Raw genomic sequence first — 21,778 nt, 5'->3', positions numbered from 1 at the left:
TCACGTGCACTGGGGGGGCTGGGGGGGGCTGAAATAGGACGGAGAGTGGAACTGGGCGTGGAAAGCGGCTGGAAGGGGGTGAAATTGCACTCCGGCCCCACTGGCAGGCAGTGCCTTTATGGCGCGGCGCAAAGCACGAAAGGCTAGGAGGGTTTTGCAAAGAGAGGGGACTGAAATAGGAAGGCGAATGCAACTGGGTGTGGACACAGGCCGCTCGAGGGGCGTCCTTGCACCGGCAGCCCCTCCGGCAGGCAGTACCTTTATGGCGCAGTGCGAGTGCACTACAGGGTGGGAGGGGTTTGCAAGGGGGGCGGGGCTGAAATAGGGAGGAGGCTTTGCACCTTTGTGTGCCAATGGGTTGAAGTCCACACCCCTTGGCAAGGAGGGAGCGTTATAGCAGGTCGTCCGAACGACGTCACATGGAGCGCGCACACCGGCACACTGTCCGTGCAAGGCTGAACACAGGCACACGCGCTAACATGACAATGCGCAGAACAGCTAACGCGCAGTACAATTCAACCAAATAGCATGTGTCACATGAAACGTGAATCATGTATGACGTGCACGTGTTTGGCCTGTGCCCGCCAGTGTACACCCATTGCAAAAGTGTATGCAGCGATGCGGCTGTTGCTTTAAAACGTGGCTTTGAAATGGGGGCCGGGGCGTTACCATTATCATCATTACCTAACTGGACCTTATTATTGCTGCAATTGTGATATTATATTATATGATATGATATTATATTATATTAATGTATTTACTTCCTAGTAAATACAGTTTATTGATAATAATCTATAATGTATTTATTAATCTGTTATTTAATACACCTATTAATAATAATGTATCATATATTACTATATTATTAGCATACAATGCAATCTATTGTAATAAATACAATAAATCATTATCATTGAAATTGTTCTTACTGTTTTTATCATTGTCTAAATAGACCTTAATTCTAATTATTGTTATTATTAGTAGTTGTATCTAAATAGAGCTTCTAAATTATTATCATTGCTATTTTATTATTAGCAACATAATCTTATCAATTATAATTATTGCTTTAATTGTCTAAATTGAGCCTATGGATTATTATACTTGCTATTACTGCTATTTTATTGTCTAACTACAATTAATAACAATTATTGCTGTTATTATTATTATTATCTAAATGGAGCATCTAAATTATTATGATTCCTATGATTGTTATTTTATTATCTAAATAGATCTTATTAATTACAATTATTGCTATTATTATCTAAATTGAGCTTATAATCTATTATTATGGCTATTGTTGCTATATTATTATTATCTAAATATTTTTTGCTATTATTATTACTATTTTATTATCTAACTAGATCATATTAATTACAATTATTGCTATGATCATGATTGCCATATTGATCTTGTAAATTATTATTGCTGTAATTTGTACTGGTTTTATTATTCTCTAAATAGAGCTTATTAATTATAGTTATTGCTGATATATCTAAATTGAGCATATGAATTATTATTATTGCTATTATTATTACTGTTGTGTTATCTAAATTGATCTTAATTATAATGATTCCCATTATGACTGTCCAAAGGGAGCATATAAATGATTATGATTGCTGTTTTCTTATCTAATTAGATCTTATCAATTATCATTCTCCCTATTATTATTGTCTAAATTGACCTTGTAAATTATTATTGCAGTGATAGCTATTTTATTATTTTTATTATTATCTAAATCAATCTTATTATTATCATTGTCATTATTATGACCACCTAAACTGACCTCGTAACTCCTTATTGCTATTGTTTTGTTTTTATCATTATCTAAATAGATCTCATTACGTACAATTACTGCTGTTATTGTTATTTAAATTGATCTTACACCTTATTATTGCTCTTCTTATTACCCAGATCAGCCTGAAATGATGGCTTTTCTTGTCAGGACTGTTAGTTGTTACACTCATTACCACGCGTGTCGTCAGACATTCATAGATGCACAGATGCCGGGGTCTGAAGGGACCTCAGTAGGTCGTTGCGCCCGGCCCCCTGCCTGGGCTTGACCAGTCTCCTGCTGAAGACCCCGGGCTGGGGCGAGCGCCACCTCCCGCGCAGCCCGGTCCAGATTCTGGCCCCCCGTGCGGTGAAGAAGTTCTTCCTGACGTCCAGCCTACGTCTGCTCTCTCGCGCTTTCTGGCCTTTGTTCGTAGTGACTCGGGGGGTTAAATGGGGCATCTCCGATTCCCTGCCGCCCTCCCTGAGGAATGGATAGGCAGCCACCAGATCCCCTCTCTGCCTTCTCCTGCGGAGGCTGAAGAGATCCAGGTCCCTCCGTCTCTCCTCGTAGGGCCTTGCCTGCGCGCCCTTTCCCAGTCCTCCGGGACCTGACCGGAGCGCCACGAGTGCTCGAACAGCCGTGCCAGCGGCTCTGCTACGACACCGGCCAACTCCTTCAGCACCCGCGGGTGGAGTTCATCCGGACCCGCTGATCTGAACACAGCCAGCCCCTCCACGTGCCCCTCCGCGACAGCTGTGCTAACAGCTGGTGGGCTGGTGTCCGCCTGGCGTCTATCTGCGGTCCAGCTGGGAGAAGTAGGCACCCTATCGTTATACATGTCAATATGACGAGGCTACAGTACATTATATAGATTTCATACATTTCATAGACATCGCTGCCCCCCCTCCATCTGCCCCGTTGCCACCACTTGCAGGGACAGAGGCCCAGGGCCAGGCTCACTCCCCCCACCCTCACCCCCGCCGCTTTGGGGCTGGGGCCGGAGCCACTGCCCCCACATGGCCCGGGCGACAGAGCCCCTCGTCCAGGCCCCCCCACTCCGTGCAGTTCAAGTTCAGGCCCGGGGCCACTCCTCCCACCCCCTGTTCCCCGCCCCCACCATGGTGGCCCCGACCCTGTTCCCCAGCTCCTCGCCCATCGCCACCTCCACGGAGCTGCGCCCGCCTGGCCCCCGCACCCCGGCCCCTGCCGGCATGGCAGTGCTCCGTCACCTGCCGTCCCCACTGCTTTATTCACACCGCCAATCAGAGTGCAAATAAAGCATTACGGACAGACAGACTAAGGCTTTTATATATATAGAATAAATACACACACACACACACATGTATATATATATATATACATACGCACACAATATGATATGCTATAGTATAATATACTATATTATTATTATATACTCTGTGTGTACATATATAACAATGTGGTACATTATATTATTATTATTATTATTATTATTATATACTATTATATATAGTACAGTGATCACCGACCCGTAGATCTTGGAGCCACTGGGAGTGGATCTGAGGCTGGGGTGGGGGCTGGGTGCCCCATGCATGCCCGCCTGCACCCCAGCCCAGCAGGTCGGTCCGTGGGGGGAGGGGAGGGGTGGGGGCTAGATGGAGGCCCCCGTCATGAGGCGTGGTGCTGCAGAGGCAGGAGCAGGGGTAAGTGGAGTGGGGCCCCGGCCCGGTGGGATTTACCAGGAGGGGAGGCATGCCCCCAAATATTTTTTCTCAATCTGCCCCCCAACAGACAAACGCTGGGGGGGGGGGGGGGGGGGCAGTGCACAGTAGATCTTGGCTTCCTTTTAAATGTCAGAGGTGATCTCCTACTTTAAAAGGTTGGAGACCATTGCTCCAGTGCATCGGTTAGAACATCGTTACATTATATAGGTGTCTGCTTTTAATAGCATTACTGTAGTACTCTTTGTTTGAATCGGTTTATTTATTCATTTTTAATAGTAACAGGACCGAAACAGCAATGGGGAGACTGAACGCATAACGAGAATCCGGTAGGTATGCTGTTATGCAAATGTGCCAATAAAATATTTCCTATAAATAATTTATTACAGATTCTTATTCGTGATATAACAGCATTATAGCACCACGAATACTGTCACACAAATAAATGCTATGATGATATAGCATCATAGATGTAGCAACTATCAACATTTATCTAACCATATAGACATAGCATCATCCTTTACCTATCTATATAGATATAGCATCATCAACATTTTTCGTAGATTATTTTGCCAATAGCAATTCATAGATTCATAGATGCTCAGGTCAGAAGGGACCTCAACAGATCATCGAGTCCGACCCCTTGCCGCGGGCAGGAAAGAGCGCTGGGGTCAGACCACCCAGCCAGGTGCCGGTCTGATTATTCCAATATTATTACAGTTCCTTAAAAGGTGAGTTAGTCATTAATATGCAAACACATGATTACCATGATCGTGATGTCATAGTGTTATTTGTGTTTACAAATCAATCTTGCATAGTCTCAAATATGCAGATGTGCTGATTATAATGCCATATTAGGACATGGGTTATTAACCAGTGACATCAGAAATCAGTGACCCAGTAATGATGTGTGATGTATTATCTATATACATATTTTTAGATATCTATACATACATACATATAGATATAGACACACACACACGCGCGCACACACACACATATAGATACAGATATTTAGGGAAGACGTATCAGTAATACCTATAGTCCACTATATTAATACTATTAACATGCTAATTTATGAATGATCTGTGCTGATATTCATAATACTAATGATGTGATTCATGCTCCATAGATAAGTAAAAGTCATTAGTAAGAAATAATTTGCTCTTAATCATGTTTACGCATGATGGCCTGCTGCTAATGATAGAAGTGGGTTAACATTTCCGGGCCCAGTAGACAATGGAGGCGCCCCAGGAGTCGATAGGTAAATGAAGGGTTAACTAAATAATGATATAACTTGTTGGACTAATAATGCCTGTGAAATAATAGTGACTCAGGCTCATTATGGGAACAAGAGGTTGATGAGGAGGGGCAGGATGATGAAACAGGGCAAGCCATGGGGACTGCATCTCCCAGGAGCCTTTGCACGGAGCCATGCCACTTGTAGTCCAAACACACCCTTGGGGACTGCAGCGCCCAGGGTGCTTTGCTGCTCCCCCCTTCCTGCACAAGAGGAACGAGGGGCGTGGGGGGAAGAAAAAAAAAAATCTTCTGGTTCCCATGAACCTTTGCATGGCCATCACGTGGCCATGATGCTTCTAGTCCAAGCATTCCCTTAGAAACGCATTGGGTTGGGCCTCAGGATGGGACTACATCTCCCATGAGGCCTTGCCATGATGTTTGTAGTCCCATTCTGAGGCCCATATCAATGGATTTCTATCTCCCATGAGGCTTTGCGCGAGCTCTCAGGCTGCCATGTTACTTGTAGTCCCTTAGAAACCCATTGAGCTGGGACTCATTGTGGGACAACCATTCCCATGATGCCTTGCGCGCCCCCTCAGGCCGCCATGACACTTGTAGTCCCTTAGAAACCCACTGGGCTGGGACTCAGTTTGGGACTACATCTCCCCTGAGGCGTTGCGCGCCCCCTCCTGCCGCCATGACACTTGTAGTCCAAACACCCCCTTAGAAACGCCCGCCCGGCTGAACCCCATCTCCCAGGAGCCCTTGCTCCCACCCTCAGGGCGCCGCCATGACGCCTGTAGTCCCCGCTCCCGCCTCCCCGCGTTGGAACGCCTGGGCGGGCGGGGCCGGAGGGGACTACGACTCACAGCAGCCGCCGCGCGGGCGCCATTTTGAAGGGGCGGCCCGCGCGCCTGCGCATTGAGGCTTGCGCGTGGGGGAGGGGAGGAGGAGGATGCTCGAGGAGGCTGAAGGAGGGGGCAGCTGCGCCAGCACCCGCCACGCCAGCTCTGGGGGGGCCCCCCTGCCGCCTGGGGGGCCTGAGGGCTTTTAGGGGGGGGAGGGGGCCTTGAGGGGGGAGGGGTTGAGAAGGGGGGCCCTCCCCCCGAGGAGGCTGCCACCCCCTCCCCCCCAGTGGAAATAGGGCGCCTGGCCCTTTAAGAGGGGGCGGAGGGGCAGGGGAGGGGGGGAGGCGCCTGTCTCTTTTAGAAGGGGGACCCCCCCAAAGAAGCAGAGGGAAAAGGGGTGACTGTCCCTTTAAGGGGGGGAAAGGGGGGGGACGGGGGGACAAGTGCCAGTCCCTTTAAGAAGGCAGGACTGTGAGCAGAGGGGTGCATGTCCCTTTAAGGGTTGGAAGGGAGCCTGCTCCTTTAAGAATCGGAAGGGGAGCCTGCCCCTTTAAGAGGAGAAAGGGCGGCCTCCCCATACAGTAGAGGAAGGGAGTGCTTGTCCCTTTAAGGGGGGGAGGGGACTTCCTATAGAGCACGGAAGGGGGGCACCTGTCCCCTTAAGAGACTATCCCTTTAAGAGGGGGGTCCCCTATAGAGCAGAGGAAGGGGGTGCCCGTCCCCTTTAAGAAGGAGAGCCCCCCCCTTTATAGAGCAGTGGGTGCCTGTCCCTTTAAGGGGTGGTGCGCCTGTCCCTTTAAGAACGGGGGGGTGACCCCTCTCCCATCCCTTTAAGGGGGCGTTGAGCCAGCCCCTTTAAGAAGGGGGGGGGCACCCCCTAGAGCAGGGGACAGGGGGCCTGCCCTTTAAGAGGGGAGCCCCCGGGGGTGCCTGGTCCTTTAAGAGTGTGGGGGGGGCGCTGTTAACCCTTGAGGGGCGGGGCCTTGGGGCGGGGGTGGGGGAGGGGCTGCAGGAGGAGGGGGGACCCCCTGGCCCCCCCGAGCTGGACCATGCCGGGGCCCGCGGTGCCCGCCCGCCGCATCCGGGTGAGTGGGGGGCTCGGGCACCTGGGTGCCCTATGGGGGCTCAGAGGCCTGGTCTCCTTGGGGGGCCCGGAGGCCTGGGTTCCCTACGGGGAGGTGGGCCCGCATGCCCGGGGTGTTCTGGGGGGACCCGGACGCCTGGGCTCCCTGGGGCCTGCTCCTTTGTTGCCGCTTCCCCTGCCCCCCCCCACATGCCCAGGCTGGGGAGGGGAGGGGAGGGGAGGGCCTGGGGGCGGGTGGGGGGAGGGACCCCCCCCCGGAACCCTGGTGCGGGGCCATGTTTCCGGGGGACGGAGCTGGTGGCGGCACCGTGGGGGGGAGGCCCTGCGCTGAGCCCGCCGGGCGGACACATGCCCCCGCCCGCCCCCAGGGGGCGCCCCGCCCGCGCCGGTAGGGTCCCCTGTGGGGGGCGGGGGTGGTAGCAGGGGGGCTGGGGGCCTAGGTTCTGGGGGGTGGGACTAGGGGGCTTGGGAGCCCGGACACCTGGGTTCTGGGGGTGGAAGCAGGGGGTTCCCTGGGGGGGTCCTGAGGGCTGAGGGGCTGCCCTTCCAACTCTGGGACCTGCCCGCGCTGCCAGGGGCTGCTCTGTGTGGCTGCTCCCCCCGCCCCCAGCCAGCTGCATCCCAGCCTTTGCAGGGGCTGTTCTATGTGGCCATCCCACCCCAGAGCCAGCCGCATCCCAGCCTTCACAATTGCTGTTCTATGTGGTCACTCCACCCCAGAGCCAGCCGCATCTCAGCCCCTCCCCCTGTGTGTCTCTGTCCACCCCCACAGCCCGCGGCGTAGCTGACGTGGGAGGTGGCCAATGTCGTCCAGCAAAGGGGCGGGGCCTGGAGCTCGCCGGCGGCGGACGCGCTGCCGCAGGTGCCGGGCCTGCCTGAGGTCGGAGTGCGGGGAGTGCCACTTCTGCAAAGACATGAAGAAGTTCGGGGGTCCTGGGCGCATGAAGCAGTCCTGCCTGCTGCGCCAGTGCACCGCGGTGAGTCGCCCCACAGCCAGCTGCCAGCCAGGTGGGCTGTTATCCTTGGCCGTACCCCAGAGCCAGCTGCATTAGAAGGTTTTGTTATACTTGGCCATTCCCCCTCAGAGCCAGCTGCATCAGTGGCAGGGATGCTGTTATATGTGACCACTCCCCCCCAGGTGCAGCTCTATCAGGTTAGGAGTGTTGTTACACTTAGTTTTTCCACTCCAGAGCCAGCTGCATTACAAGGTCCTGTTGTACTTGGCCATTCCACCCCAGAGCCAGCTGCATCGGAGGCAACTGTTATACTTGGCCATTGTGCCAAAGCAGCTGTTTCAGGGTGGGGGTGTTGTTACACTTAATTTTTCCGCCCTGTTGTACTTGGCCATTCCACCCCAGAGCCAGCTGCATCAGAGGCGACTGTTATACTCGGACTCCCCCCCCCAACCCCTGAGCCAGTTGCATCAGGGGGTCCCGTTACACTTGGCCATTCCCCCACAGAGCCAGCCACACCAGGGAGGACTGTTATAGTTAGCTGTTCCCCCCACAGAGCCAGTTGCGTCCAGGAACGCTGTTATACGTAGCTGTTGCGCCCCCCAGAGCCAGCTGCATCAGAAGGCCCTGTTACACTTGGCTGTCCTCCCCCCGAGCCAGCCACATTTAAAGTGACAGGCCCTCTCCCAGCAGCAGCTCGCATTTCCCCACCTGCGGCACCCCCCCTCAGGGGAGCTGACGGGAGTCCGGGGTGTCCCCGCAGCCGGTGCTGCCCCACACGGCCGTGTGCGTGGCCTGCGGCGAGGCCGGCAAGGAAGAGGCAGCAGCTGGCGAGGATGAGCGCTTTGACCTCTCGCTCATGGAGTGCTCCATCTGCAACGAGATCATCCACCCCGCTTGCCTGCAGGTCCCGCACACCGGGGGCCCCTGTGGGGGGAGCAGGGGATCCTGGGAGCCCATGCCCCTGGGTTCCCTGGGGCGGGGCAGGGGGCTTAGGAGCCTGGACGCCTGGGCTCGCTTGGGTGGCGGGTGAGAGCATGGCGTTCTGGGAGCCCTGGGCTGGGGGGTGTGGGCGGGGGGCCCGGACGCCTGGGTCCCGGCTGAGCGGCGCGTGTCTCCGCAGATGGGCCGGGCCGAGGGGGTGGTGAACGCCGAGATCCCCAACTGCTGGGAGTGCCCCAAGTGCAAGCGCGAGGGCAAGTCCAGCAAGGTGAGGGCCGGGGCGGGGTTCTGTGGAGGGGCAGGGGTCTCTCAGGGAGGAGAGGTCAAGGCCTGGTGGGGCTGGACTTCCAGTTTCAGACAGGGGCCTTGTAGGCAGCAGTGGGAGGAGCTTCTTTTGGGGGTGGGGTCTCCTGTTGTAACAGGAGGGGCTTAGAAGGTGAGGGCGGAGCTTCCCATTGGGGTGGGGCTTATATTGCAGGCGGGCCTCTATATTGGAGGCGGGGTGTAAGCATGGGGCAGGAGCTAGGTCTTTGGGGGTGGGGCTTATTTACTGAGGGGCTGGGTTTATGGAATGGGAGGGGCCCTGCTTGTGACATGGGCAGGGCTGAGGGTGATGCTGTTGGGGCTGATGAGGCAGGACCAGGCGGTTCCTCAGGGCAGGGCTATGCTGGAGGTGGAGCTAAGAAGCCAGCCAGGGGTGTGGCCCGCCTCAGGCCACACCCCCCACATGGTGGCTCCACCCCCCCAGGACGTGGGCGACGTGGCCGGGAAGCGCCGGGCAGACAATGGGGACGACGGGCTGCGCTGGAAGCTGACAGATGAGCAGGCACCGGCCAAGAAGAAGGGGCCCCCAGCCATGCCCCCCGGGCAGGCCCCGCCCCCTGAGGACCCCCCCAACCCTGCCCACAAGCGCAAGAAGGAGCGTGACCCCCCGGCCCCTGATGCAGGGGCCCGCAAGAAGGTGAGGACCCAGACTCCTGGCCCCCCTTCGACAACCCAGGCGTCTGGGGGCCGGTCCTGACCCGGTCTTTGTCCCTTGCAGATCAAAGGGGGCCGGGACAAGCATCTGAAGAAGGTGAGTGGGGAGGGAGGGGTTAACCCTGCCCCAGGATTGGGCCCCCCAGGGCTAAGGCCTGATGGGCTCGTGTCCCCGCAGGCTGGGGAGCAGGCGCCAGACGGGGCCAAGCTGCCGGGGGGGCCGGGCTGGGGCCGTGACCTGGACGCCAAGGGCCCCGGCGCCCACCCGGGCCTGCTGGGGGGCCCCGACATGGAGGTGAGGACCCAGGCGTCCGGGCTCCCAGCCCCCCCTGTTCCTATGCCCCCCACCCTAGAAACCCCTGGCATCCGGGCTCCTAAACTCCCTGCTCCCACCTGTCCTCCCCTCCCTGCAGAGGACCCAGGCATCTGGGCTGCACTGACCGCCCCCCTTCTCTCCGCAGAAGCCCCCCGGCGCATCGCTGGCGCCCGCGGCCCCCCCAGTGCCCATGGCAGCGGCGCCTGACCGGCGGGAGAAGCTGGAGCGCTTCAAGCAGATGTGCCAGCTGCTGGAGCGCGTCCGCGCAGCGCCCAGCTCCAGCTCCAGCTCCGACACCGACTCAGAGAGCGGGGAGTCGTCGGGTGCCGCGCACAGCCCCCCCTCCCCACCCCGCCTACCCCCGCCCCTCAGCTTCAGTACCAGCGAGGAGGAGGAGGACGACGAGGAGGACGACGAGGACGACCGTGAAGGTGCCACACAGCAGGGGGGCTTGCAGGGAGGCATGGGTGGGTAGAGCATGGGGTGAATAGATGGATGGAGTGCAGAATAGAGGGGGACATTGAGTGTGGGATGGAGGGATGGACCAGGCGGTCTCCGCAGGTGAATGATGGGATGGAGGGACGAATGAAATGGTTCATTGGATGGATGGATGGATGGATGGATGGATGAACCCAGGGGTCTACAGGGGTGAACGAGTGGACGGATGGATGGCAGCGGGGAGGGGCTCTACGCAGGTCAGTGACTGGATGAGTGGACGGACTGCTTCATTAGATGGACGGATGGATGGAGGGATGGAATGGTTCATTGGAAGGAAGGAAGGGGTTTGGGGATGGATGGATGGATGAACCCTCAGGCTTACAGGGGTCAATGGATGGATGGATGGATGGATGGTTGGAGGAATGAACTAGGGGGTCTGTGAGGGTTAATGATGATGGATGGAGGTGTAGGTATATACATAGGTGCTGCACTTCAGGAGGGATGTGGACAGCATGGAGAGGGTCCAGAGGAGGCCACCCGCATGGTCAGGGGACAGCAGGGCAGGCCCTACGAGGAGAGGCGACGGGACCTGAACCTGTTCAGCCTCCGCAAGAGAAGGCTGAGAGGGGATCTGGTGGCCATCTACAAACTCACCAGCGGGAATTGGGGGAGGCTCTGTTCCCCCAGCTCCTCCCGGGGTTACTAGGACTAACGGGCACAAGTTAGAGAGCAGGTTCAGGCTGGACATCAGGAGACATGACTTTACGGTGAGGGCTGCCAGGCTCTGGACTGGGCTCCCAAGGGAGGCGGTGCTCTCCCCTGCCTCGGGGGTCTTCCAGAGGAGGCTGGACAGATACTTGGCTGGGGTGATATGATGGAAAGGGATCTTGGAGTCATTGCTGACTCCAAGATGAACGTGAGCCACCAGTGCCAGACCGCAGCCGGCAAAGCCAACTGCAGCTTGTCATGCATCCAAAGGTGCATCTCAAGTCGGTCCAGAGAGGTGATCCTCCCCCTCGACGCGACACTGGTCCAGCCTCAACTGGAGTACTGCGTCCAGTTCTGGGCACCGCACTTTAAGAAGGATGTGTCCTGCCTTGAGAGGGTTCAGAGGAGCCCACCCACTTGGTTGGAGGGCAACAGGGCAGGCCCTACAAGGAGAGACTGAGGGACCCGAACCTGTTCAGCCTCAGCAAGAGGAGGCTGAGGGGAGACCTGGTGGCTGCCTACAAACTCGTTAGGGGAGATCAGCAGCAAATAGGAAGGGTCCTATTCTCCCCAGCACCACCTGGGGTGATGGGGAACAATGGCCAGAGGCTGCTAGAGAATAGGTTCAGGCTAGATATCAGGAGGCACTGTTTCACTGTCAGGGTAGCTAGGACCTGGAACCAACTTCCTAGGGAAGTGGTCCTCGCTCCTACCTTGGGTAAATTCAAAAAGAGGTTGGATGAACACCTGTCTGGGGTCATGTGATCCCAGCGTGTGCTCCGGCTAGTGGCAGTGGGGTCAGACTAGATGATCTATTCAGGTCCCTTCTGACCCCTAACTACTAGGAAACTATGAGACCCTGGCACCCGTTCCTGCCCGGGGCAGGGGGTCGGCCCTGATGATCTGTTTAGGTCCCTTCTTACCCTAAGCACTATGATACTAGGTGCATGGATGGGTAGAGCACAGGGTGGGTGGATGTGTGGAGTGCCAAATAGAGGGATGCATCGAGTGTGGGGTGGATGCAGAGATGCTGTGGGTCATTGGATGTGTAGGTGTGTACATGAATGGACACGGGGAGCGTGGGGTGGGCGAGCGGTGGATGGACGGAGTGGAGAGTAGAGGGATAAACTGAGTGTGGGATGAAGAGATGGAGCGCGGGTGGATGCTGGGTACTACACATATCGGGACACGGACATGGCGTGGGGTGGACAGACAGATGGCTGCAGCGTGGGGCGGGCAGGTAGAAGGAAGCTGGCAGGGGGCAATGCCCAGCTGGCATGGGGGGGGGCAGGCAGCGAGCATGGGGATAGTAGACAGGCAGGAAGGGGAGTAGGGGGCAGAAGTGGGGTGGGAATGGGACAGACAAGCGCGAGGCAGGCTGGATGGGTGGGCAGGGGGCATGTAGCGTGACACGAGGGCTGGGCAGCTGGACAGAGTATGCCAGGAGATGCTGGCAGGGTCACAACATGGCCCCTCAGCACCCCAGGTGCAGGGGAGGGCATCTGATCCCCTCCACCTTCTGCTACACCTTCTGTTTATTGCGCACTTCCCCAGCCCGCCATGCAATCAGAGAGAAGTGCCAAAAAAAGAGGCCCAGCACCTGCCTGGGGCCCCCCCAGCTCCCCTTCTCCTTCCCAAATGGGGATGAGCAGGAAGACACTCAGCCCGCACTCCCTTTCCATTTATTGCGCACAATAAATGTAAAGGGAGAATGCAGCCCAGCTCCCCACTCCCCTATGGATCCCCCTGGTTCTCTCCGTCCCAGATGAAAATGAAGATGTGGTGAGCCACAGCCCCTGCTTCCTTACATTTATGGTGTGCCTCCGCAGCAGGCCACGCAATAAACAGGGTGAGCAGCCTGGTGCTCCATTGCTCTGTTGATTTCCCCACCCCCCAGCCCCTTCTCTCCTTCCCAGAGAAAGATGCAGCCAGCCCCTGCTCCGTTACATTTATACCATGCTTCCATGGCAAGCCATGCAAGAAATGGAGAGAGTGCCCTGGTGTCCCATCCCCCTATTCTCTCCTTCCCGGATGAGGATGAGGACGATGCAGCCAGCCCCGTGCTCCTGCTCCATTACATTTATGACATGCCTCCATGCACTACCACTTCCCATTACATTTATTGTGTGTAATGACCGGAGCGGCCCAGTGCTCCACCCACCTGTTGCCCCCTGCCCTGCCCTGCTTTCTCTCCTCGAGGAGGCTGAGGAAGCCATGGCCAGTCCTGGCCCCCACCCACCATTACAGTTATTGTGAGTAATAACCAGAAAAGCCCAGCATGCCATCCCATCCCCTATTGACCCCCTACCCCTTTCTCCCCTTCCCAGAGGAGGCTAAGGAAGCTGTGGCAGCCCCAGTCCCTGCACTCCCCATTACATTTATTGCGCACATCTAGATACATATCTATTGCCCTGGCTCCCTGTTACATTTATTGTGTGCATCTGTGTACATATCTCTTGTAGTCTACTGTCCCGGCTGCCCATTACATGTCTTGCGCGCATCTATACATACATATCTGTTGCCTGTTGTCTCCCCTGGCAGACGAGGACGAGGAGGAGGACGCAGCGGGCCCGGGCAAGGAGAACAACCATCGGGGGGCGCCGCGGGTGCGGGGGGGGCCGCGGCGCCTGCTGGCCTGGCCCCTGGTGCCCTCACCGCCCAAGCCGCCAGCCCTGCTGCAGCTGGAGCGGCACGTGGTGCGCCCGCCCCCTGCCAGCCCCGAGCCCGACGCCCTGCCCCTGGCCTCGGGCGCCCCCCACGTGCTGCGGCGCCATGCCTGGTTGCGCGTCTTCCGCCACCTCAGCGCCCGCGAGCTCTGCGTCTGCATGCGCGTCTGCCGCACCTGGAGCCGCTGGTCAGCCCCTGCCTGGGGGGAAGGAGTCGGGATTATGGGGGCTGTGGGGGGCAGAGGGGGGTCCTGTTGGGCTGTGGGGGTGGGGAGAGGAGTTAGGGGATTATGGGGACTGGGGGGGCTTGGAAGGGGTGGGGAGGGGGTTTGGAGGTCCCGGGGGGACTGGAGTGGGTGGGGAGGGGGGGTATGGGGGCTGTGAGGGTCTGGGGGCCGCAGGGTGATTATGGGGGTTTAGGAGTCCCAGGGGGGGTCGGGAGGGGGTGGGGGAGTGGTCAAGGGAGTATGGGGGCTGGGGGAGACCCAGGGGGAGGGTCCTGGTGGGGAGAGGGGTCAAGGGGGCTATGGGGGTGGGGAGGGGGGATCTGGGGGTACCAGGGGTGTCTGGAGGGGGTGGAGAGAGGGCTTGGGGGCTTTGGGGCCTGGGAGGGGGGCTATGGGGTGTAGGGGGGTGCCGGGGAGGACTGGAGGGGGTCAGGGAGGTAATGGGGGGTGGGGAGGAGTTATGGGATCTGGAGGAGGGCTGGGGGGTCGGGGGTCCCGGGGAGGTCAGGAGGGGATAGAGACAGGGGTCAAGGGGGTCGTAGGGGCTAGGAGGGGGTTGGGGGTCCAGGGTCATGGGGTCTGGTCTCGGTGAGGGGGGGCTGCGATTATGGGGGCCGGGGGGGGGGAGTTTTGGGGCCTGGGGCAAGTGGGGGGTCCCAGAGAGCCCTGGGGGGCAGGGGTCACAGGCAGGGGGTTACAGGGGTCTGGGGGGTTGGGGGCCTTGGGGGGGGTCCTGGGGGTCACAGGCCGTGGGGGGGGGGGGCAGTTACAGGGCTTTGTTGTACTCCCACCCCACCTGCTTGTGCTGTAATTCCCCTAGTAGAGTGACAGGCTGGAGGGCGAGCAGGCCCTTTTACCCTCTTGTCTATAATTGCTGCCTCCTCTGTATTTCCCTTTACCGTAATATTTTGAGTACAGGGGCAAGTCAGGGGATCTGTGTTAAGGGTGGGTCTTCTGTAGCATATTGTCTAGGATAGGTGCACCCTGCATATGCCCATGACCGTAATGACTGTAGGAAAGGGGCACCTGGAGTTAGGCAGAGGAGTGGCAAGTTCCACTTACCATATTGTCTCTAGTAGGTGCACCCCCCACATAGTTCATCATTCTTCCTCACTTCCCTCGTTCCTGCCCCTTACCATATTATCCAGAATACCTGCCCCTACTGTAATGCCTGTAGATATGGAGAAGCTTGGGGGGGCGATTGCAAGGTTTTTCCTTACCATATTACCTATAATAGTTGCTCCTACTGTAGTGTCTCCAGTATATAGACAAGCGTGGGGATACAAGGGTTCTTTCTACCATATCATCTGTAATAGCTGCAGCCTCCTTATTTCCCACAGGTGCCTCTTACCATATCTTCTGTAATGCCTGCACCCTTCCTATTCCCCACAGCTACCTGATACCACAATACCTGTAGCATAGGCAGAATTGGGGTGGAGAGGGTCACTGTATTGCCTCTAATAGCAGCACCTGTCAGATTTAACGTTCCCTCCCCTCCCGCTCCCAGGTGCTGTGACAAGCGGCTGTGGACACGCATCGACCTGAGCCGCCGCACATCCATCACGCCATCCATGCTGAGCGGCATCATCCGGCGGCAGCCAGCCAGCCTGGACCTCAGCTGGACCAGCATCTCCAAGAAGCAGCTCATGTGGCTGCTCAACCGCCTCCAAGGTGAGTGCCTGGATGCCCGCATTCTCCAGGATGGGGAGGGGAGCAGGGTGGCTGGGAGCCCACATGCCTGGCTTCTCTGGGGCAGGAGAAGGCCGGGGTGGGGCAGGTGTTGGGAGCCCGGATGCCTGGGTTCAGCAGGGGCCACACCTGTGCCCTGCAGGCCTGCGGGAGCTGATCCTGACGGGCTGCTCGTGGGGAGCAGTGTCGGCACTGAGCACAGCCTCTGTCCCCGCCCTGCGGCTGCTGGACCTGCGCTGGGTCCAGGACCTCAAGGACTCGCACCTGCGCGAGCTGCTGCTGCCCCCGCCTGACGCCCGCCCGGGTAGGCCTGGACACCTGGGTTCCCTGGGGTTGGGGGTGGAGGGGCAGGGAACCCAGACGCCTGAGTCCTGACCCCCCTCTCCCCCCTCCCCCAGGGCAGACGGAGGCGCGGGGCCGCCTGCAGGGGCTGTGGGAGCTGCGCCTGGCCGGGCTGGACATCACAGAGGCGTCGGTGCGGCTGGTGGCCCGGCACGCGCCCGCCCTGGCCAAGCTGGACCTGAGCCACTGCGGGCAGCTGGGGGACCCAGCCCTGGCCCTGCTGACGGCCCCAGGCTGCCCCCTGCGCGATGGCCTGGCCGAACTCAACCTGGCTGGTGAGACACCCCCCCCGCCGAAAGCCTCCACAGGGGTGGTGCCCCTCGCTTCTGACCTGCAGCCCCCGCCCTCCCCCCCGTGGTACCCCTCACCTCCGACCTGCAGCCCCCCTGACCCCTTGTCTCCACCCCCCCCCCAGGTTGCCCCCGCCTGACGGATCAGTGCCTGCCTCTGCTTCGCCGCTGCCCACGCCTAACCCGGGTGGACCTCCGCGCCTGCCGCCACGTGTCCCCCGAGGCCTGCGCCCGCCTCTGCCAGGACCCACCGCCCGGGGGCGGGGCCGGGGGTGGGGGCGGGGCTGCCGGAGGCCCCGCCCCCTCGGTCCCAGGGGCTCCATCCCCTGCCCCAGCCCCGCCCCGGTTCCGCTCCTCGGAGGAGAAGCTGCTGCTGAGGGATAGCTCCTAGCGCCGGCCGGGCCGGGCTGGGACCCTCGTCCAAGCCATGCACTGAAGTTTCTTGGGGGGGGACGGGGGGACGGGACTGGGATCCCCCCTCTGATTGGCTGGGGGCAGGGCTGCCCCCTGTCCCCACTCGAAGCCACGCCCCCTCCACACCTCCTCCTGCCATTGGTTTTTGAGCCAGAGAACCCAGGCGTCCGGGACCACTACCCCCACCCCGCCCCCCCTTTGAGCCAGGGAACCCAGGCGTCCGGACCCCCCGCCCTACCACCACCCAAGCAGGCCAAATCAGGGTCCCTCCCCTGGTGCATTATGGGAAGGAGGAGGGCCTGGTAGGCTCCACCCGCTGCTGGAGGAAGGGGGCTTGGCCTCTTCCTGGCCTGGCCCCTGTGATGGCAGGGGGCGGGGCAGCTTGGCTGGGGGGGTGGCCTCAGGTGGAGGGGGCGGGGCGACATCTCCGTTAAACCTTCCTGCGCCGCCGATACTTGAATTCTCCCCGCCCCGGCGCCGCGTACTTGAAGCAATAGGGGGGGCGGTCCCACTTCCTCCCAGTCTCCCAGTGCCACTGGGGCTTCCCCAGTCGGGGTGACAATCTCCGGGGTGGGGGGGAGGGGCTCGGGACCCCCCTCCCCCCAGTGGACCCAGGCGTCCGGGTTCTGCCCCCCACCTTCCTTCCTCCCCCACAACGCCAGCGGTTTTGGGCCGAATGTACCTCAGGGGGTCGCGTCATGAATATTAGTGTTTGCATATTTAATGATGGGGGCGGGGCCAGCGGACAGACGGAGGAGGTGGCAGTGGCAGCAGCGCGGGGTTAGGAAGCACCTGGATGGACACATGGACTGTGGGGGCTCCTCCCCATCACACCCCCGCGATGTGGGACCCAGGCATCCGGGAGCTGGAGACACGCACAGGCTCGGGGGACCCCGGCATCCGGAGCAAAGGGACGTGCTCGGCTCGGACACGGGACCTGGGCGTCCGGGCCACCCGCGAGCGAGGGTCCCAGGTGTCTAGGACACGCGCCTGGGACAGGACCCAGGCGGTGGGGACGTGCACACACACGCGGGACCCGGGCCACCCCCACCAACCAATGCTCTTGGAGAACCCAGGCGTCCGGCCCTGGCCCCCCCTCCCCACCTCAAGGACCAAAGCTTTCCCTCCCCCGGGGGGGCACCAGGTCCCAATGGCAGCTCCAGGGGGGTGGTCTCGGGGCTGGGGGGGCATCCAGGCCCAGCTGCCTCCCCCTCCCCCCGGGGCTGTTTCTGGGGGGCTTTTTTTTTTTTTTTTTTCCTTTTTCTGGCTGGAAAGAACAGAAAAAAAGAGGGAAAAAAGGCAAAAAAAAAATGAAAATAATAATAAAGGCGGTTTTGTAACTGGTGGCTGCTGCTTTTCGCACTGCGGGGACCAAGGGTCTCGGGGCAGTTCGGAGGGGCTGGGGGAGCAGTTTTGGGGGGTATTGAGAGGTCCTGGGGAGGTCTAGGTGGCTCGGAGGGAGGGGTCGGGCAGGTGGAGGAGGCTTGGGAGCTGGGGGTGCCAGGGGCGTTTGTGGGGGGGTCCAGGAGAGGTCATGGGGGTGTCTGAGGGGCAGCTGTAGTGGGCTGGGGGGTATTGGAGGGGCCGGGGGTAGCTAGGAGGGGCAGCACTGGAGGGGGCGTGGGGAGGGACCTGGGGGGTATCATAGTTCATAGTAGGTCGGGTGGAAGGGACCCGAGCAGATCCTCAAGCCCGACCCCTGGCCTGGCAGGAAAGAGCGCTGGGGTCAAACGGCCCCGGCCAGGTGTTGCTCCAGCCTCCTCGTACAGGCCCCGGCGCGCGTCCCCTGCCTGGCTTCAGGTTCTCACGGCCCTCCTTTCTTTTCTTTTCTTTTCTTTGATCTTTTTCTCGGCCTCTGGTCTATTTTAATTTATTCATTTCTTCTTGCTCTGTTTTCTTTTTCTTTACCTTTTTTTGTTCCTTTTTTTCTTGGCCTATTTTTTATTTTATGATTTGATGGAGGGGCGTTAATTTTTTTCTTGGCCTGTGTTTCAGTCTCTTATTGTTTGCTTTTATTTTTTTTCTTGGCTTGTATTTCACTTTTTATGTTCATTTTTCTGGGTCCATATTTTATCATTGTTTTATTTTCTGGCTTCATTTTTTTTCTTGCCCTATTTTTCTTTTCTTTTGGATGATTGCATTGTATTTTATTTTTTTTGGTTTAATTTTTCTTGGACTATTTTTATTTATCATTTTATTTTACTTTATTTTTTGGTTTCATTTTTTTCTTGGTCTCATTTCATTTGATTTTATTGGGTTCATTTTGCTAGGGTTTTTTTTATTATTTTATTTTATTGTATTTAATTTTGTTCTCAGTTTCTTGGCCTCTGTCTTTTATTTGTTTCTTTATTATAGACTTTCTCAGTCTATTTTTATTGAGTATTATTGACCTTATCAATCTCTTTTTATTGGCTGTATTGGTCTTACTTTTTTATTGAGTTGTATTGACTTCATTGATCTATTTTATTGATTTCAGTGGCCTATTTTTATGGTTTTCATCTTCACCTTATTGGTCTATTTTATTGACTTTTTTTGTGTGGGTGACCTCATGGGTCTATTTTTATTGATTTTATCAGGCTATTTTTTAATTGAGTTCCTTTATTGATCTGTTTCTTATTGACTTTATCAGTATGTTTTTACTGATTTAATTGGTCTTTTTAATGACATTTTTATTGACCCCATTGGTCTATTTTAATATACTTTATCGGTCTTTTTATTGAGCTTTTTTATTGACTTAATTGCTCTACCTTTATTGATTGTGTCAGTCTATTTTTTGTTGTTTTTTATTGACCCGATTGGTCTATTTTTACTGACTTTATTGGTTTATTTTTTCTTTATGGACTTTATTAATGTTTTCCACTGACTTTCTCAGTCTATTTTTACCAAGCGTTTTACTGACTGAATTGGTCTATTTTTATCAACCTTATCAATCTATTTCTATTGATTTTTTTTTTAATTGACCGTATCAGTCTATTTGCATTGACTTTATTATTCAATTTTTCATTCGTTATATTCGTCTATTTTGAGATTTTACTTTCTTGGTATAGTTTTATTGACTTAGTTAAAACATTAAAAATAGACTGACTTAATTGATCTTTCTTTATTGACTTTATTGGTTTACTTTTTATTGAGTTTTTATTGAGTTAATTGATCTATTTTTACTTGGTTTTTTATTAACTTTATTGAGTCTCTTATTGACCTTGGTCTATTTTTAGTAGCTTTATTGATCTATTTGTATTGATTTAATTGGTACATTTTTTAATTTTTTTAGTGACTATTTATTTCAATTGGCTTTCTTGGTCTATGTTTTCAGTCAGGTTTTCACTGAGTTAACTGGTCTTTTATTTTTTCTTAATGCTGTTATTGATTGAATTTTAACAAGCTACTTTTATTCTATTTAGTCATCTATTTTTATTGAGCTTTTTCCTATTCCTTTTCCTCATATATTTTATTGAGTTTTTCTTATTGAATTTATTGGTCTATTTGTACCAAGTTTTCTATTCCTTTCCCAGTTCTTTTACAGCAGTTTAATTTGTTATGGCATGTTCTTTTATGTTGTGTGGGGTTTTTTATTATTCATCTTATTTTTGGAGCAAGTTGTCATGTTATGGGCTTGTCTTTTTTTTAATTGGTTTCTTTGGTTATTAATTTGGATTCCTCTTGATGGAGCTTTACTGGCATTTTTGTTTCTGTCGACTTTGTTTTGGTCAGCCTGTGGCCTAGGAGATAGGGCAAGATTATATTACATTACATTACCTTATGTTACAGCAGGGGGGTTAATTTGTCCTTTTACGGTCCTTAATGGTGGTGTTTTTCTCTTCATTTTTATGGCCCCATATTTTATTTTGTATCAGGTTGTTCTGTCACAATTTTGATTGGCTTTGATACTTGCTCTTGAGTCTCCTATTGTGCTGGATAGAGTGGACTTGGGTTGCGTTGACTGCGTCTTCACAGCATTGATTCACCTTGTTGCCTCCTGGTTCGTGCCTTCCATCGGGTTGGGTTGACTGTCTCTTCCCAGCACTGATTCACCTTGATCCCTCCTGGTTGGTGTCTTCTATTGTGTTGGGTCGATTTGCCTCAACTTGGACAGGTCGGGTTATCACCAGCGCTGCCTCCAGAAGACCCGCGGCATAAAGCGGGAGGATTGTTGCACAGACACCAGGCATCCTCACCAGCATGGAAGCGATGAACATCAACATGAGCTGCGGTGGAAAGGGCACTGTGTGGACAGCTACTGAAACAGCTGCTATACTTCCAGCTCGGCCAAGGGACTTGGGTACACGGGAGGCAGAGGAAACATTTCAAAGACGCCCTCCAGGGGAACATTAAGTGGGGCACGGACCCCGTAGATTGGGGAAAAACTAGCCTGGGACAGGGCTGCATAGTGACACCTGGTGAGAGCAAGTCCATCTGACTCTGTTCCAAGTCCATGGTCTGGCTCTCCCTGTGGCGTCTGCCAGAGAGTCTGTGGCTCTGGGGTTGGCCTTCTAGTCCATCACTGACTACCCTTCACTTGGCCCGCGGGACTGGGCATCCTTCACCCCGACAGGCCCACGATGTTGGCTTGGGGAGGTGGGGTGGACTGAGCTGGGTTGGCCAGCGTTGCCTGGATGAAGTGATTTGGCCATCGCCCCGGCCTGAGAAGTGCCTTGTCCAATCCAGAAGGGGAGCAGGAGCAGGAGGCAGGGGCCCAACCTCTGCCAACCCTGACCCTGTCATGTCCCGTTGGCCAAGTCAGCGGGGTGGTGGACTTGGCGGAGGGTGGAGGGGCAGGCCTGGCCTGCAAGGTGACGGCAGGGCAGCCATCTTCCCATGGGTGCTTCCAGGAGAAGGGCCTTGCCTGGCAGCCATTTTGGTTCAAAGGTCATCTCCACCCGCTAGGGTGCAGCCCTACCCAACCTCTACCTACCCCTACACATCCCATAAGGGGTCCTTCATGTGAGGGGGGAGTCATGGGGTGGAGGCAGGAGGGTCCCCACAGACCCTGGCAGCCATCTTGGGCTCCCCACCTCAGCCATCTTAGTTTCCCCCATCTCTGCCACCTTGGGTGTGCCCAAGTCAGCCATCTTGTCCTCCCCTATCTCCACCATCTCGGCCTGCCCCCCACCACCAAAGTCAGCCATCTTGATCCTTCCCCACTAAATCTCCACCATCTTGGCCTCCCCCA

General features: G+C 55.9%; 2 protein-coding genes across 5 annotated transcripts in view; one reads left to right on the top strand and one right to left on the bottom strand.

Annotated features, from left to right (window-relative positions):
- Nucleotides 1-21,778, bottom strand: part of LOC102575749 (zinc finger protein 850) — a 30,380-nt gene that overhangs the window by 4,512 nt on the left and 4,090 nt on the right. The window lies entirely within an intron of this gene.
- FBXL19 (F-box and leucine rich repeat protein 19) lies at nucleotides 5,671-17,948 on the top strand. Of its 4 annotated transcripts, none has more exons than XM_019496362.2 (13): nucleotides 5,671-6,646; nucleotides 7,418-7,622; nucleotides 8,362-8,505; nucleotides 8,722-8,808; nucleotides 9,289-9,501; nucleotides 9,583-9,615; nucleotides 9,697-9,813; nucleotides 9,980-10,265; nucleotides 13,522-13,834; nucleotides 15,381-15,544; nucleotides 15,705-15,866; nucleotides 15,961-16,179; nucleotides 16,320-17,948. In XM_019496362.2, exons 2-13 carry the CDS (start codon nucleotides 7,449-7,451, stop codon nucleotides 16,583-16,585), a joined length of 2,178 nt encoding a protein of 725 aa, XP_019351907.1. In that variant the 5' UTR covers nucleotides 5,671-6,646; nucleotides 7,418-7,448; the 3' UTR covers nucleotides 16,586-17,948. The 4 variants fall into 4 exon arrangements, with proteins under 4 accessions (XP_019351907.1, XP_059587419.1, XP_059587418.1 ...); XM_059731435.1 differs by lacking the exon at nucleotides 5,671-6,646 and adding an exon at nucleotides 6,983-7,033; XM_059731436.1 differs by lacking the exon at nucleotides 9,697-9,813.

The sequence above is a fragment of the Alligator mississippiensis genome, chromosome 7 (genome assembly GCF_030867095.1).
Source record: "Alligator mississippiensis isolate rAllMis1 chromosome 7, rAllMis1, whole genome shotgun sequence".
In the NCBI taxonomy this organism is placed as follows: domain Eukaryota; kingdom Metazoa; phylum Chordata; order Crocodylia; family Alligatoridae; genus Alligator; species Alligator mississippiensis.
This window is presented reverse-complemented; position numbering and strand designations above follow the sequence as displayed.